This window comes from Pseudophryne corroboree, chromosome 6 (genome assembly GCF_028390025.1).
Source record: "Pseudophryne corroboree isolate aPseCor3 chromosome 6, aPseCor3.hap2, whole genome shotgun sequence".
Classification (NCBI taxonomy): Eukaryota; Metazoa; Chordata; class Amphibia; order Anura; family Myobatrachidae; genus Pseudophryne; species Pseudophryne corroboree.
Window position 1 is genome coordinate 494,523,834 of NC_086449.1, and position 13,143 is coordinate 494,536,976.

Here is a 13,143-nt window from a genome sequence, read left to right on the forward strand (position 1 = left end):
CGTTTGCGAGGTTGCATCAGCCAGACATCTTACAGTGTGTACCCAGCCTAAGATTACAAGAATGGGACTCTTATCTCTTTGGGGCTATTGGATTCACCCTCTGTCTGTTGTTACCCAGTCTTGTTTTCTTATTGTTTTGTCCCTAACTATAAAACGCAACAGAATATGCTGTTGCAAAATAAACAAATGTTGTTAATAATAATAATAATAATAATAATAATAATAATCAGCAGTCAAGGGGCATATGCCAAATCATATACTTCCGCATTTATTTAATGTATACTGTATATATAGCCTACATTTAACAATTATTACAGATATTTGTTCAAGTATATGAAAACAACAAATAAATTAACAAATAATCTCTCCTTGTTCTTCAAATATAGCCTAAAACACAGCCATGGCGCACGGCTTTCCATGCATACTAATAACTATAGCCATTTGATGGGGGTAGAAAATGTGATGTTTGTTTACTTTGCGCAAAGCAATTTTTCCAACATAAATATTTAGATGTTGTTTATGGCATCTGTCACGTCCATAGCAAATTACTTCTTGTGATAAAATACACAGCCATGCCAGAAGGCATAAATTAACCTTGCCTCATAACAAATGTAAGAAATGGTGTCGAGAAATATTGATTTCCTATCCTTGCTATAGAAGCACAAATGCCTTGCACATATTCATCCATTTCTATTTGCATACTCACAGCGTTGTTTATGCAGATATTGTGAATGTTCCCAATATTGTCATGAATGTTTAAACCAGAATGTGAAATACTGTATATCCAAGTTATGATATACAAAGTCAGGGTAAATACTCAAATAACCTGGACAATGCTAGAGATAATGCTTCTGAGAAGATAGAATTAGGAAGTATAGACTGGAATATGTAGTTTACTGTGACAAGAAAAAAATACATTTATGCAGTGATGTCAGTGGTTCCAAGAAAATTAATGGACTGTGGTTTCGGTAGCGCAGATCACAAATGGTCACTGGGTGCAGGTTGGAGATGTTAAAATATCTGTATATTCAGGTTTGTATTTTGGGGACTATTTACAAACACACACACACGATTATTATTGCAACCTTTTGTTAGTCTTTATTTTTTCACTTTGTACTATACTGCAGTAATATGGTAATATCTCAAGAATGATAGTAGGTAGTACATCAGTAAATAGATTACTTAATTAAAGCTTGACTCTAAAACGGAATATAAGATATTCCAGTGATACTACTAGACATGATGGTTCTGAGTTACATTACTGGAACAGATGCTACTATGGCAACCTAACCCTTCATATGGTGCCCAGAATACATACACAATAGCAGCTATAGTACAACAATATTATAGTGTAAAGAATTAGGGGTCTATTTACTAAACCTTAGATGGAGATAAAGTACCAGCCAATCAGCTCCTTACTGCCATGTCACAGACTGGGTTTGAAAAATGACAGGAGCTGGTTGGCTGGTACTTTATCTCCATCCACGGCTTAGTAAATAGACCCTTTATTACAGATACTTCTCTACAGCTTCTAACTATATAAGTGGTCATTAATGATGTTCTTAAGGGGGGTACTCACGGAGCGATATTCTAAGCAATCTGTCTAGATTGCATAGAATTTCAGCATTATCGCTCTGTGTGTACCCCCTACAGCGATAGCGATGCGCAGCCCCACACATCGCTATCGCTGGTGCTAGATTGGCCTGCATGCAGGCCAATCTAGCGTGTCGCTCACTTCACCCACTGGGTGAAGCGAGCGGCCTCCTCGTCTCCCCCCGCACGCTCAGCAAACATCGCGCTGTGCTGAGCGGCGGGAGAGATGTGTGCTGAGCGGGTTGCTCAGCACACATCTCTCCTGCATCGACCCGTCTATATGGGCCTTAAGTATTATTATTCTTCTCTCAATATGTAACCAACAATAAAACATAGGGCCATAAATCTTGGCAATGTAGAACAGACACATCTGTATTCATCTACATAGCATTAAAAAAGTATAAATGTACAAACTTCCATTTGATCACATGAAACTGATCTATGAAGCATGTATACAGCAAAACATGTATATTACAAACAATGAATCAGCTATATAATAGTAATGTCTGAGCTACATGACAATTGTACTGGAAAAGAATAAAAATGCATTAAGAAACTGTTAAATGTGTAGATTGTAGGCATTCACACCAATGGTACTGTGTCCTACTGTATGTGTGCATCTTTTCCATCAACCCTGTCTGTCCTGGTTCTGTATATATGTCGGATTTGTCTTTTGTATTGCTTGCTATTATGGGGGAGACGTATAATGCATTAAAGAAAGATAAAGTGGAGAGAGATAAAGTACCAATCAGCTCCTAACTGTTATCTTACAGGATGTGTTTGAGAATTGACAGTAAATGCTGTCTAGTTGGTACTTTATGGCTTGATACATCTTCCCCAATGACTGGCTGGAGCTGCAGAGTTGTGGTGCCTTCTAAACACGTTGATGATGAGGATGATAATACTACACATATGCAATGGCCTCTTGGTTTTGACTTGTGAGATCTAAAATACCAAGTAGAGATTTGAAGATGACAAAACAAAACACCACTAGCATACTGTAAGCTAATTTTGTCATTGTACATTAAGGACCATTGATCTCACATACAAATCTGCTGATTTTTATTGGAAAATGCATTCTGCAGTACACAGATGCTCACACTTCCAATCAGCAGGATTACAAATTGTGGAATAAAGGCAAACTGTCAGTAGGAAAAAATAGTGGTCAGTAGAAATCAGACCTTCTCATGGCACTACTATAATACACGCAAAACGAATGATTTAGAGATTGCGTATCCCCTTGCTTCAAATCCCTGATTCTGATTTTGTTGCAGATGCCGATTCTAATTCTGAACACCTTTCGATATGACATATGTTAGGCTTTGAAACTGGAATTGCTGTGATACTAAAACAGACCTGTGTAAGGGTTCAAAATAATGTATGATGCAAAGAAACAACGTACAATGTATACTGTACAATCACAAAACAGAAAGTGTTTCGTGGCCAATTTCAGTAAAAAATATTACAGCACTTCTCTATGAAGAGTGAAAACAATTCAAATGCCTAACGAGGCATTGCAGGGAGAACTTTTCTAGTACTCAAGCCCAATGTGACAATTTGTCTTTCCGGAACAAAGTTTTTCTTTCAGCTATGGTGCTTCAGAAAAATAGTAATACAAGTTACATCAATATATTATGTTTCTACCTGTACTGAAATGTCAGGTCATTACCTGGAACACATTTCTTACCTGTTTCGCAGCTTGGTCCCGTGAATCCTTGTGGACATGCGCACATATTAGGAGCAATACAAGTCCCTCCATTCCTGCAGGCATTCTTGCAAAAAGCTTAAAAACAAAATACAGGTATAAACTACATCATCTGGCAGCCAAACAGTAATTCAGAATTTATTTTTCAAGTTTCTAAACATTGCAATATGTGAATGATACACAGAAAAAAAGAGAAAATACTAAGAACACTGCTAATCAGAACAATTATAATAAATGCTGCCAGGGTCATAGCTAGAACTTTGTGGGCCCCATTGCAACATTTTGAGGGAGCCCTGTCCCAATGATTAGAGCGACCACTGGAGTTGTTAACATTATGCCCTATAATAGTGCCCATGTTCATTTTCTGAACCATAATAGTTAATGTTATGCCTTATAGTAATGCCCTAGTTCACATAAAGTCACATTGTAGGGCTGCCAGTGCACATCATGCAACACAGTATCCCCATTTCACATTATCACATACAGTGCCCCAGTTCATATTATGTCAAATTTTAATGCCGTCAGTCTACAGTAGTTAATTTTATACCACATTACAATGAGCAGGTCAAGGGGCATAACTAGATATATTGTAGGTCCGAAGGCAAACCTGTTATCACCCAATGGTGATAAAGGCAGTGATGGGATTCAGCCAGTTCGCACCGGTTCCGCAGAACCGATACCTAATGTTATGTATGTTTTCTGCGAACTATTTGCTATTGAGCGCCGCCAGTTCCAGTAGCCGCGAGAACCGGAAGTCACCCGGCAACGCTGCACACAGCATCCCGGAGGGGAAGGAGAGCACACGGCAGTACATGAGCACCCAGCCAGCCTGAATTAGACGCGCTAAGTCCGTCACCCAGCAGCTCCGGGGATCCCGGCGTTTAATCAGCCCGCAGCAGGATTGCGGCACTCGATCCCCCAGCAACGGGTAAGCAGACGGAAGAACGGAGATAGGAACACCTCCCGTCCCCATCTGAAGTAAGTGGACATAGGAGTGGAGTGCTAGTAACGTACACCTATTAGCAGTACATAAACTTTATCACCCAGGCTAACGCAGCACCATCCCTGCATTACCCAGAGGGAGGCCATGAACTACCATTGCAACAGGTGCATTGTGATTGTTAGCACAACCATTGTTGCCTAGTTATTTGAATGTACTATTTGAGTGATCAGCCTACATATTAGAGGCTTCCTTTTGACCATCAACACCATAAGGTAACCTATTTGGCAGGATATACAGTTCCCTGGACATTGTTTGAGCCGTTTAGGCTGTTGTTGGAATTTTTTTGTGTACCATATGATTTTATCCACAGGCTATATATTTTTTTTTTTAACTTTGATTTGGTTTATTCCTAACCAAGGTTTAAATTAGAAAACAATGCACAAGATTATTTTTCTTTGTATAACGATTTGATACATTTTTTTATTGGATACATAATAGCTTGTGTATTTTTACCCTGACTACATATTTCAGCAGATGAATTTTATTAAACGTGAATTTAACCATTTATGGTAACTGGCTGGGGGGTATGTATGTAGTCCCTCTTTTTCCCCCTCTGCTAGTCCCACTTTTCTGCCCTCTTCTAGTCCCACTTTTCTGCCATGAATTATTAAACTACCCTTCAGTATATCTTTTGGTATACTTAATGGTCATTAGGACATAGAACCTGTTGTTAATTTATTAGAATCCCACCACTGGATAAAGGTATAACACATGTAACTTTTACAGGGAAGGTGGGCCCCTCTCATATTTGGGCCCAATAGTAGCTGCACTCCTTGCACCTATGGTAGCTACGCCCTTGAATGCTGCAATTTAATATGGAGTAAAATGTAGGTACTTAGCATCATTTTGGCCAAGAACTACAGTACAGATTTGTCCTCTTATATTCTTGATGCAGTCATGCTAAACAGCCCTTGAAGTCACGCCATGTTGTATCGGTACTCGGTAGCGCCAGGCATCTGTGTTTGCATTTTCTTTCCACGAAAATGCATCTTAGACACAAAGTAATATACTAGGACGCACAAGCAGCTTCTGCTGATTAAAATGATTCGACATAAAAAAGTCGGAAACTGCCATCTTTCCGACTAGACGGCAGTTCCGGCTAGAATTGAATAAACCCCAGAGCCTATTTTTGGTCCAAAAATTATTGTCCAAGCTACAGAAACCAGATGACCTTATCAGGTGGGTCTTTAACATTCCTAAGGTTAAAGTGCAAAGTCCCACGCTCTGGACTTTATCCTTTGGAATTTTAGGGACCAACTTGATGATGATGCCTGGTCGCTGTAGGTGATCCCATATTTTTGCCCCAAATTATATTACTGTAAGTACCTCAATTTTACTACATGTTAAATTGCAGAGTTTATTATAATTGATCTAATTAGCAGTGTTCTTAGCATTTGGAATGTGCGCCTGTATTTACTATCTTTTACTGTGTAGCACTACAAATCTCAACATAGTAGCACCTCTTGTTATGTTTAGAATTAAGGTGTGCAGTCCAGCCCCACCTCCAAATATGATGATGTAAATACTGTATTTGCATAATACACAAATTATGTATAAAGTATCGATATGCACTGCACAGTAAGTTCTGAGGTCATCATTTATAAAGGGCAGCAGTTTGAATCTCTCAGTTATTCCCTCCTTTCTTTGAGATGATACCCTCTCACATGCATCTTTACTTTTTATTTCTAAGACTGTTTTAAAATTTTGGGGAGCCTCTCCCAGACACCTGGGATATTGGACCTGCCTCCCGGATCCTGCCCACCTCTCCAGTGTGATGGGCAGTCCAGGGGTTTGATGATGCCATTTGCAATGAAATGCATTACTGTGGCCTGACGCCCTGTTGCTAAAGTCATAAATAACCTCTCCTCCCATCTAGATGTCACCTTCTGGTGGAGACAACTAAAAATTATGACAAGCATGATTTCTATGGACCCTTTTGAAAAGTAAAACGATACATAAAAGTGTGGAGCCTTCTAAATATTGGATAATAAAATAATTATTGCATAATATTATTTTGCAATGTTACCTTTGCATATAGTGCCATTTCCTGTGTATCCTGGCTGACAGATACAGTGGTGCCCACCCACTGTATTGAAACACAATGCATTTTCATCACAGCTATGCTGCTTTGTTGCACACTCATTGTGTTCTGAAAAAGAAATTGCATACTGTAATTGCAATGTAATTGCATACTTCAGAATACTTTGCTAAGTGTACAGTTCTAAAACATTCAGTATTATACTGTATTAATAGTATTTATTGTAACTCAGAAATAATCTGGCTATTGATATGTATCTTCTATATAACTATGTACGGAGAGAAACCAAATTTCAAAAACATTGAAAAGGATAAATACAAAATAGACACATTCAACCATAAACAAATACAGTTTATTTCACCAGCAACAGCATAGATTATTTGTTGTCACATTCTTGCAAACAAGTGGAAAACAGAACAATTATTAAGTGTTAGTCAAGTAAATCGTTTTCATTTGTTGTTAAATGAGTGCACAATTATTGGCAATGACTTGACTGTTCAATTAAAATCAAAACCACCCTTGCGGGTTTTGGCTTTGAATACGTTTTCCCCCCCAAAAAAATAATCAAAACAGCTAAAATAACAGAATTTGTTTTTTTTTGTTTTGTTCCTACAGTATTAACCTCAATAACATTCATTTCCACTCATTTCCAGACTATTCTGAACACCTCCCAGCTCACAATATTGTTTTTATCCAGTTTAGGCAAAAAGGTTGCACCGAGGTAGCTGGAAGGAGCAGCAGCAGCTCTTGGGTGCATATACTGGGAGGACAATATATATATATATATATAAGAATGTATTTAAAAAAAGGCGCATTAGGCAAGGCTCAAGATTTCAGTTCACAAAAAGATGATTAAGACAAAGAAGAAAAAAAAGGACAATATTTTAGGTTTAATTTATTTAATTTATTTTAATTTCAATTTATTTTAATTTCATTTATTTATAATCAAATTCTTAATTTCCTCCAAGATATCTTCAATATGCAGAAAGTTCACTATATGAGTGTGGAGAGTTTATTTATATTCATTTAATTTAAATGTTTCTAATTTATAATTATTATTATTAATAATAATATTAATTTGAATTCATTACAATGCGGTGATAAGAGTTATGAAAATAGGACAAAAAATTATAATAAGAATATGAGCTATGGACACAGCACCCTGAAATGGACGGAGCACGCCTGGATGTATTCTGGGAGGATATAGCACAAAATATTAATTTAAATCAAAATATATTATTTTTTATATCACACACTGCTGTTACAGTGTCGCACAAATGAGTCAAAAATATGTAGAAGTATTTTTTATATCACACAACAGCAGTTACAGTGTTGCACAAATGAATTAGAAATATATATAATAATTACACACTGCGGATGAGTACACCGACAGCGTCCCACAATGCGTTTATGGAGTAGGAAATAATATACTGCGGTCTGACCGGCAGTGTCACATTACTTATGAAAATAAAACAAAAATTGTAAAGTAAACTGGGATTAGGGAGGCCAATCCCGGGATCGGGATCAGCGGGATCCCGGGATTTAGGGCCGAAAACGGGCTGAATTCAATCCCAGGATTCGAAGTTCCAATCCCAGGGATTGAGGGATCAGCGTTGAGCGTCCTCAGGATGCTCAGATGGTGCCCAGCTTCCAGCTCCCCAGCGCAGCGTGACCTCTCACGCTGCCCCATCACATGCCGCCGGGAGAGTGCAGCTGAAGTGTCCCACCCCCACCCCCGGTGTTTGCTGGAGTTATGTGTGCGGGGCGGGCGGGGTGGGGTGGGGCAACGGGGGCGGGGACACAGGGAACTGCCAATCCTGGGGATCCCGGGATTGACCATTTTTCCAATCCCGATATCCGTGATTGAAAAAATGGTCCGGGATTGGCCTCCCTAACTGGGATACAGCACAAACAAACAAAAATAGATTTTATTTATAATTATAATTTTAGGCTTTTTGTTTTTAGCTTTTATTATTTTAATTTTACACTGGGGCGGAGCCCCTGGACGGATGGACAGATCACCCCTTTCGGATATAACAGACAGAGCACCCCTTTCAAATACATCAAAGAAATATATTGTTTTGCTCTGGATCACACACAGAGGATATATAGCAGTAGCGTACAACAGTACTGATAGTCATCACTGAGTGACACACCAATAGAAATATATTTTTTGCTCTGGATCACACACAGAGGATGTAAAGCAGTAGTGTATGGCAGCTGCAGTAGTAGTAGTCAGAGGGACGCACCAATAGAAATATATTTTTTTCTTTGGATCACATACAAAGCATATATAGCAGTAGTGTACGGCAGTACACAGCCTCTTAGACAGAGAACAACACCTGGTCCTATACAGAGCCACAGTATGCTATATGCAGTGCACTGTCTACTATGCAGAGCCCTAACACAGTGACAGTCACAGCACGCCTACACAAGCAGCACCCCAGGTTAACTCAACTCTTCTGCTGCAACCCCTCTGCTCTTTCCTGCCCCCCTTCCCTAACCGGCCTATCCGATTACAGCACAGAATACAGCACAGAAGGGACACGTCCTTACTGTGCACTCTCAAAGTCTGGAGTGAAGATCACCGGGACTATATATAGAATCCAAAACCCGCAAGATCCAACAGTGGGATTATGATGTTTTGCCTAGTTTTTGGATCCCAGTTAGGCTTGACTCGGATCCCCAAGTTCGTGCGGCTTCAGTTCTCAGGAAACCGAACCCGCTCATCCCTAATTAAAATTCCAACAACAACTTAACTTTCATATGTGACAATATATTATACTGTATAACAAAACTCAAATTATGAGATTATGTACCTTTTACATGGTTAATGGGCCCTGCTGGAAGCCCTAAAGCCCCTCATCTCCCTTTCCCCACCACACCCCCACACTGTTTTAGGAAACATTTATGTGCAAAACCATCTGAGTCGATTGTGTTGCTGGACCCTTACTGATCATTTTCTTAATGATTTTTACATATGGATAATTACAGCTGTACTTTTTATACAGATACAGTGTACTATTGACCTAAGGTTCAAAGTACTGTATTTCAGTTTCTAAGACAAAACCTATACATTATATGCAACACACACTATATATGTAGTAGTGCTGTTTGTTAGGTGTAATGTCCAAGAACTGGTAGTTATGTGGTTTATCCATGACATCTGCTCTCTCACACCATATAATAAACAATGTGCAAGTTCTGGCCATAGGCTATATTGCCACTGACCACACAGACCAGGTGACTAATGTTGAGCTAATAGAAGTCACTCAGGTACTATTCCATGCATGTTATTTTTGGATATGATTGATGTTTTGTGGTCAATTCTTGCTGAAAATATGAGACCTTTCTCCTCTCTGAACTTTAGAGAAGAAACACATTTACAATAGGATTATGTACATTTCATGTTTCACCCTTTTACCATTTTGAGGGGTAAGCATTTTGGGGACCCTAGCACAAACAACATAGAAAGATAAGACAAGTCATTGACAGAGGTCTTTACTCCCCAAAAATGACAGAAATGGTAAAATCTCATGTGGTCACCAACAATGAATAAGGATCATGTGTTCTACAATGTCAGATTATGCTTTACGACTGTAGTCCCCAAACTCTGGACCCTATTCAGGTTGGATCACAAAATTTGAGAAAAAGCAATCCTGACGATTATCAGATGACTGCGCGTGCGCAGCATTTGCATTGTGCGAGCGCATCTGAGATTAGCGATTATTTCTGCTATAGCATTGTGCTTCAACGCCATCGCATTCTGATTGACAGGAAGTCAGCGTTTAGCGGACAAAATATGATGTTTTGTGGGTGTGTTTGTAAAAATACATGCATGGCAAGGCGTTTTTCGGGTGGGTCTCTGACGTCAGCAATGGCCACTTCCAGCCTCTTGCATAAGCCGAATTGTGGACGACCTTGCTTGGCGTAGGTGAAAAAACTCTTCAATATTCTGGTATTTGAGTATGGGTATGTGATCACATTGCGCATTGTGATGCATTCGCAATTTCTGCACTGGGCAATTTTTCTCTATTTCTGGGTGGTAACTATTTGATTGCAGCAACTGCTTTCTAGCAAGATAAGCAATCCAACTTGAATAGGATCCTCAGTCTTCAAGGCAACCTAACAGTCCAGGTTTTAACGATATCTATGGTTGAACAAATATGGTTACATCATAATGAACTACTAATTAAGTCACCTGTGCTCAATGATACACTTAAAATCTTGACTGTTAACATAGGTACACACGATACAATAATTGTACTAATTTGCCAATAAGTGGGTGCTTGGCCAGTTTTATCGTATAGTGTATATGAATGATCGTTTAAGAGTTTTGATGATAAATTGGACAAATCATGGCCACAAACACGCTCCTTCGATTATCTGATCAATCGTCAAGACAAAAAATCTTGGCCACAAACCCCGATATCATGCAGTGTGTGTCAGCATTCTTTATAAGTTGACCATCCTGTACCTTTTATTTCCAGGTTTTCCAGGCTATGCCATCCTCCTGTGGGCTGACATATGCAAATTCAGTGTGGTGTGATGTAGCAGAAAATTGTTTTAGTGTGTATCTCAGATATTGGGGCATTCTATTTGCCGAAATATCACACCGATCGTTGGGATGACCCAAAAAATGGACAGTGTGTACCTAGCGTTCTGGAGCCTTAAGGACAGAGTTTGGGAACCTCTGCTCTGGGACACTGCACTGCTGATGTCACAATTAGTTTCTCATGAGCACACTGTGCATGGTTAATAATACATGGGCTGCTCATGCTCATGTGCATGAGAACACAAGAAAAAGAAAATAGGAAAACACTGTGGAGTGAATTCCAAGTTGGGACAATGCAAAAAGGGCAAGCAACTTTGCACTTTGGTAAAACTATGGGCATAATTCAGGGGGTTATTCCGACCCGTTCGCATGCTGCTGTTTTTCGCAGCGGTGCAAACGGGTCAGTTCTGCGCATGTGCAGGGGCCGCAATGCGTAGGCGCGTCGCTGGGCAATGACAAGAAGTACGAAGAAAGTGATCGCAAGAAGACTGACAGGAGGAAGGCGTTTCCGGGGCGTCAACTGACCATTTTCTGGGAGTGGTGCGGTGAACGCAGGTGTGTCCAGGTGTTTGCAGAGCGGGTGTCTACCTCCAGAGCTATTTAGAAACTGCACAAAATGTTTTTTGCATAGCTTGGCTGCACAAGTGTTCGCAGCCTTGCCATGCAAAAAAACCCTGCCCCATATGTAGCGTCTAGTAGATCGCACGGGCTGCAAAAAGTTGCTACGTGCGATCAACTTGGAATGACCCCCTCAGATCTGATCACAGCAGCAAATTTGTTAGCAAATGGCCAAATAATGTGCACTGCAGGGGGGCAGATATAACATGTGCAGAGAGAGATAGATTTGGGTGGGGTGTGTTCAAACTGAAATCTAAATTGCAGTGTAAAAATAATGCAGCCAGTATTTACCCTGCACAGAAACAAAATAACCCACCCAAATCGAACTCTCTCTGCACATGTTACATCTGCCACACCTGCAGTGCACATGGTTTTGCCCACTAGCAAACAAATTTTCTGCTGCAATCAGATCTGAATTAGGCCCTATGTTGCACCAAAGATGGGGCAGATGTAAAATGTGTAAGGTGTAATTCCCAATGACCTTGAGGTGTGTCCCTTTTTATTGCAGCTCTTTAATCTTCAGGTGTATTTGTAACATGCACTTTACATGGGATAAGTATGATTTACCGGCGGACGGGATGCCAGCTGTCATGATCCCGACAGCTGGATCCCATCCGCCAGAATGCCGGCAGTGGGGCAAGCACTAGAAAGCGCCTTGTGAGCTTGCTGCACTCGCCATGCAGGTTATATTCTCCCTATATGGGTATTGGGGACACCCACAGAGGGAGAATAGCCTGTGTCACCAGTATTCTAGCATCGCTAATGTGACCGCTGTGACCCCAACTGGCGGTATTTTAACCGCTTCCCCTTTACATAATCACTACTAATGTTTACCTTCAAAAATCTGAGGTTTTTAGAGCAGCTTCATTGCAGTTTGTCATCAGTGACAATGGTTGTTTCCTCCAATATTCTTTTACTTGCATTGATTGTTCCATCCAAGATGTCAAGGTGCATGTAGTCAAAAATAAAACTGTGATTTTAAATGACTTGGAAGCCATGATGCAACATTTTGCATGTGTTTGCTGCATCTTTTGTGTTATTTTGTATACCGTATATAATGTTGTAAAGCAGTTAAACAACTTTGATAGAATTGAAATTAATTGAACTTAGATTTTTGAGGTTAATTTAATGCTGTTAGTCCTGAAACACAACAGTTCCTCAGGAGCAGAAAATGATTCAATGCACTTAACTAATTCTAAGGTTCCTTTAAACCTTGGTTAATTAGTTTCAATGTTCATTGCTGATGTGTGATTTAGTGAAGTCAAATATTAAATTGCAGCTAGACTGGGTTTAGAAATCTATTGTATATGCTTAATGCTAGCAAAATGTGCATAAACTGTATCTATCTACCACTCTTATTTAAAAGGTTCTAGACACTGTAAAACAAACATTTACAATATCTCATCTCTGCTTAAGCTTTTAACCTCAAGAAACTTTTTTCTTTACATATTTTCTCCTTCTTCACTTTCACATCCTCCTGTCCCTTGGTCAACATTCCCGAAGTGACTGGATCACACAGCCCACCAAGATCATCTGCAATCTGGCTGGACCTTTGTGCAATATGTAGCACTTATCCTTGTGTATCATTGCCTAATTCCCTATAGATTGGAAGCAAGGTCCTCTTACCTCTT

The 13,143-nt window shown here is 39.7% G+C and overlaps 1 protein-coding gene across 2 annotated transcripts in view; it reads right to left on the reverse strand.

Moving 5' to 3' along the window:
* NELL2 (neural EGFL like 2) overlaps positions 1 to 13,143 on the reverse strand; it is a 489,529-nt gene that overhangs the window by 73,091 nt on the left and 403,295 nt on the right. For both annotated transcript variants that reach the window (XM_063927346.1, XM_063927345.1), the window contains 2 exons: positions 6,328 to 6,450; positions 3,281 to 3,376 (listed from right to left, as the gene is read on the reverse strand). In XM_063927346.1, the coding sequence (XP_063783416.1) occupies positions 3,281 to 3,376; positions 6,328 to 6,450 (219 nt within the window). The remainder of the gene's footprint in view (positions 1 to 3,280; positions 3,377 to 6,327; positions 6,451 to 13,143) is intronic.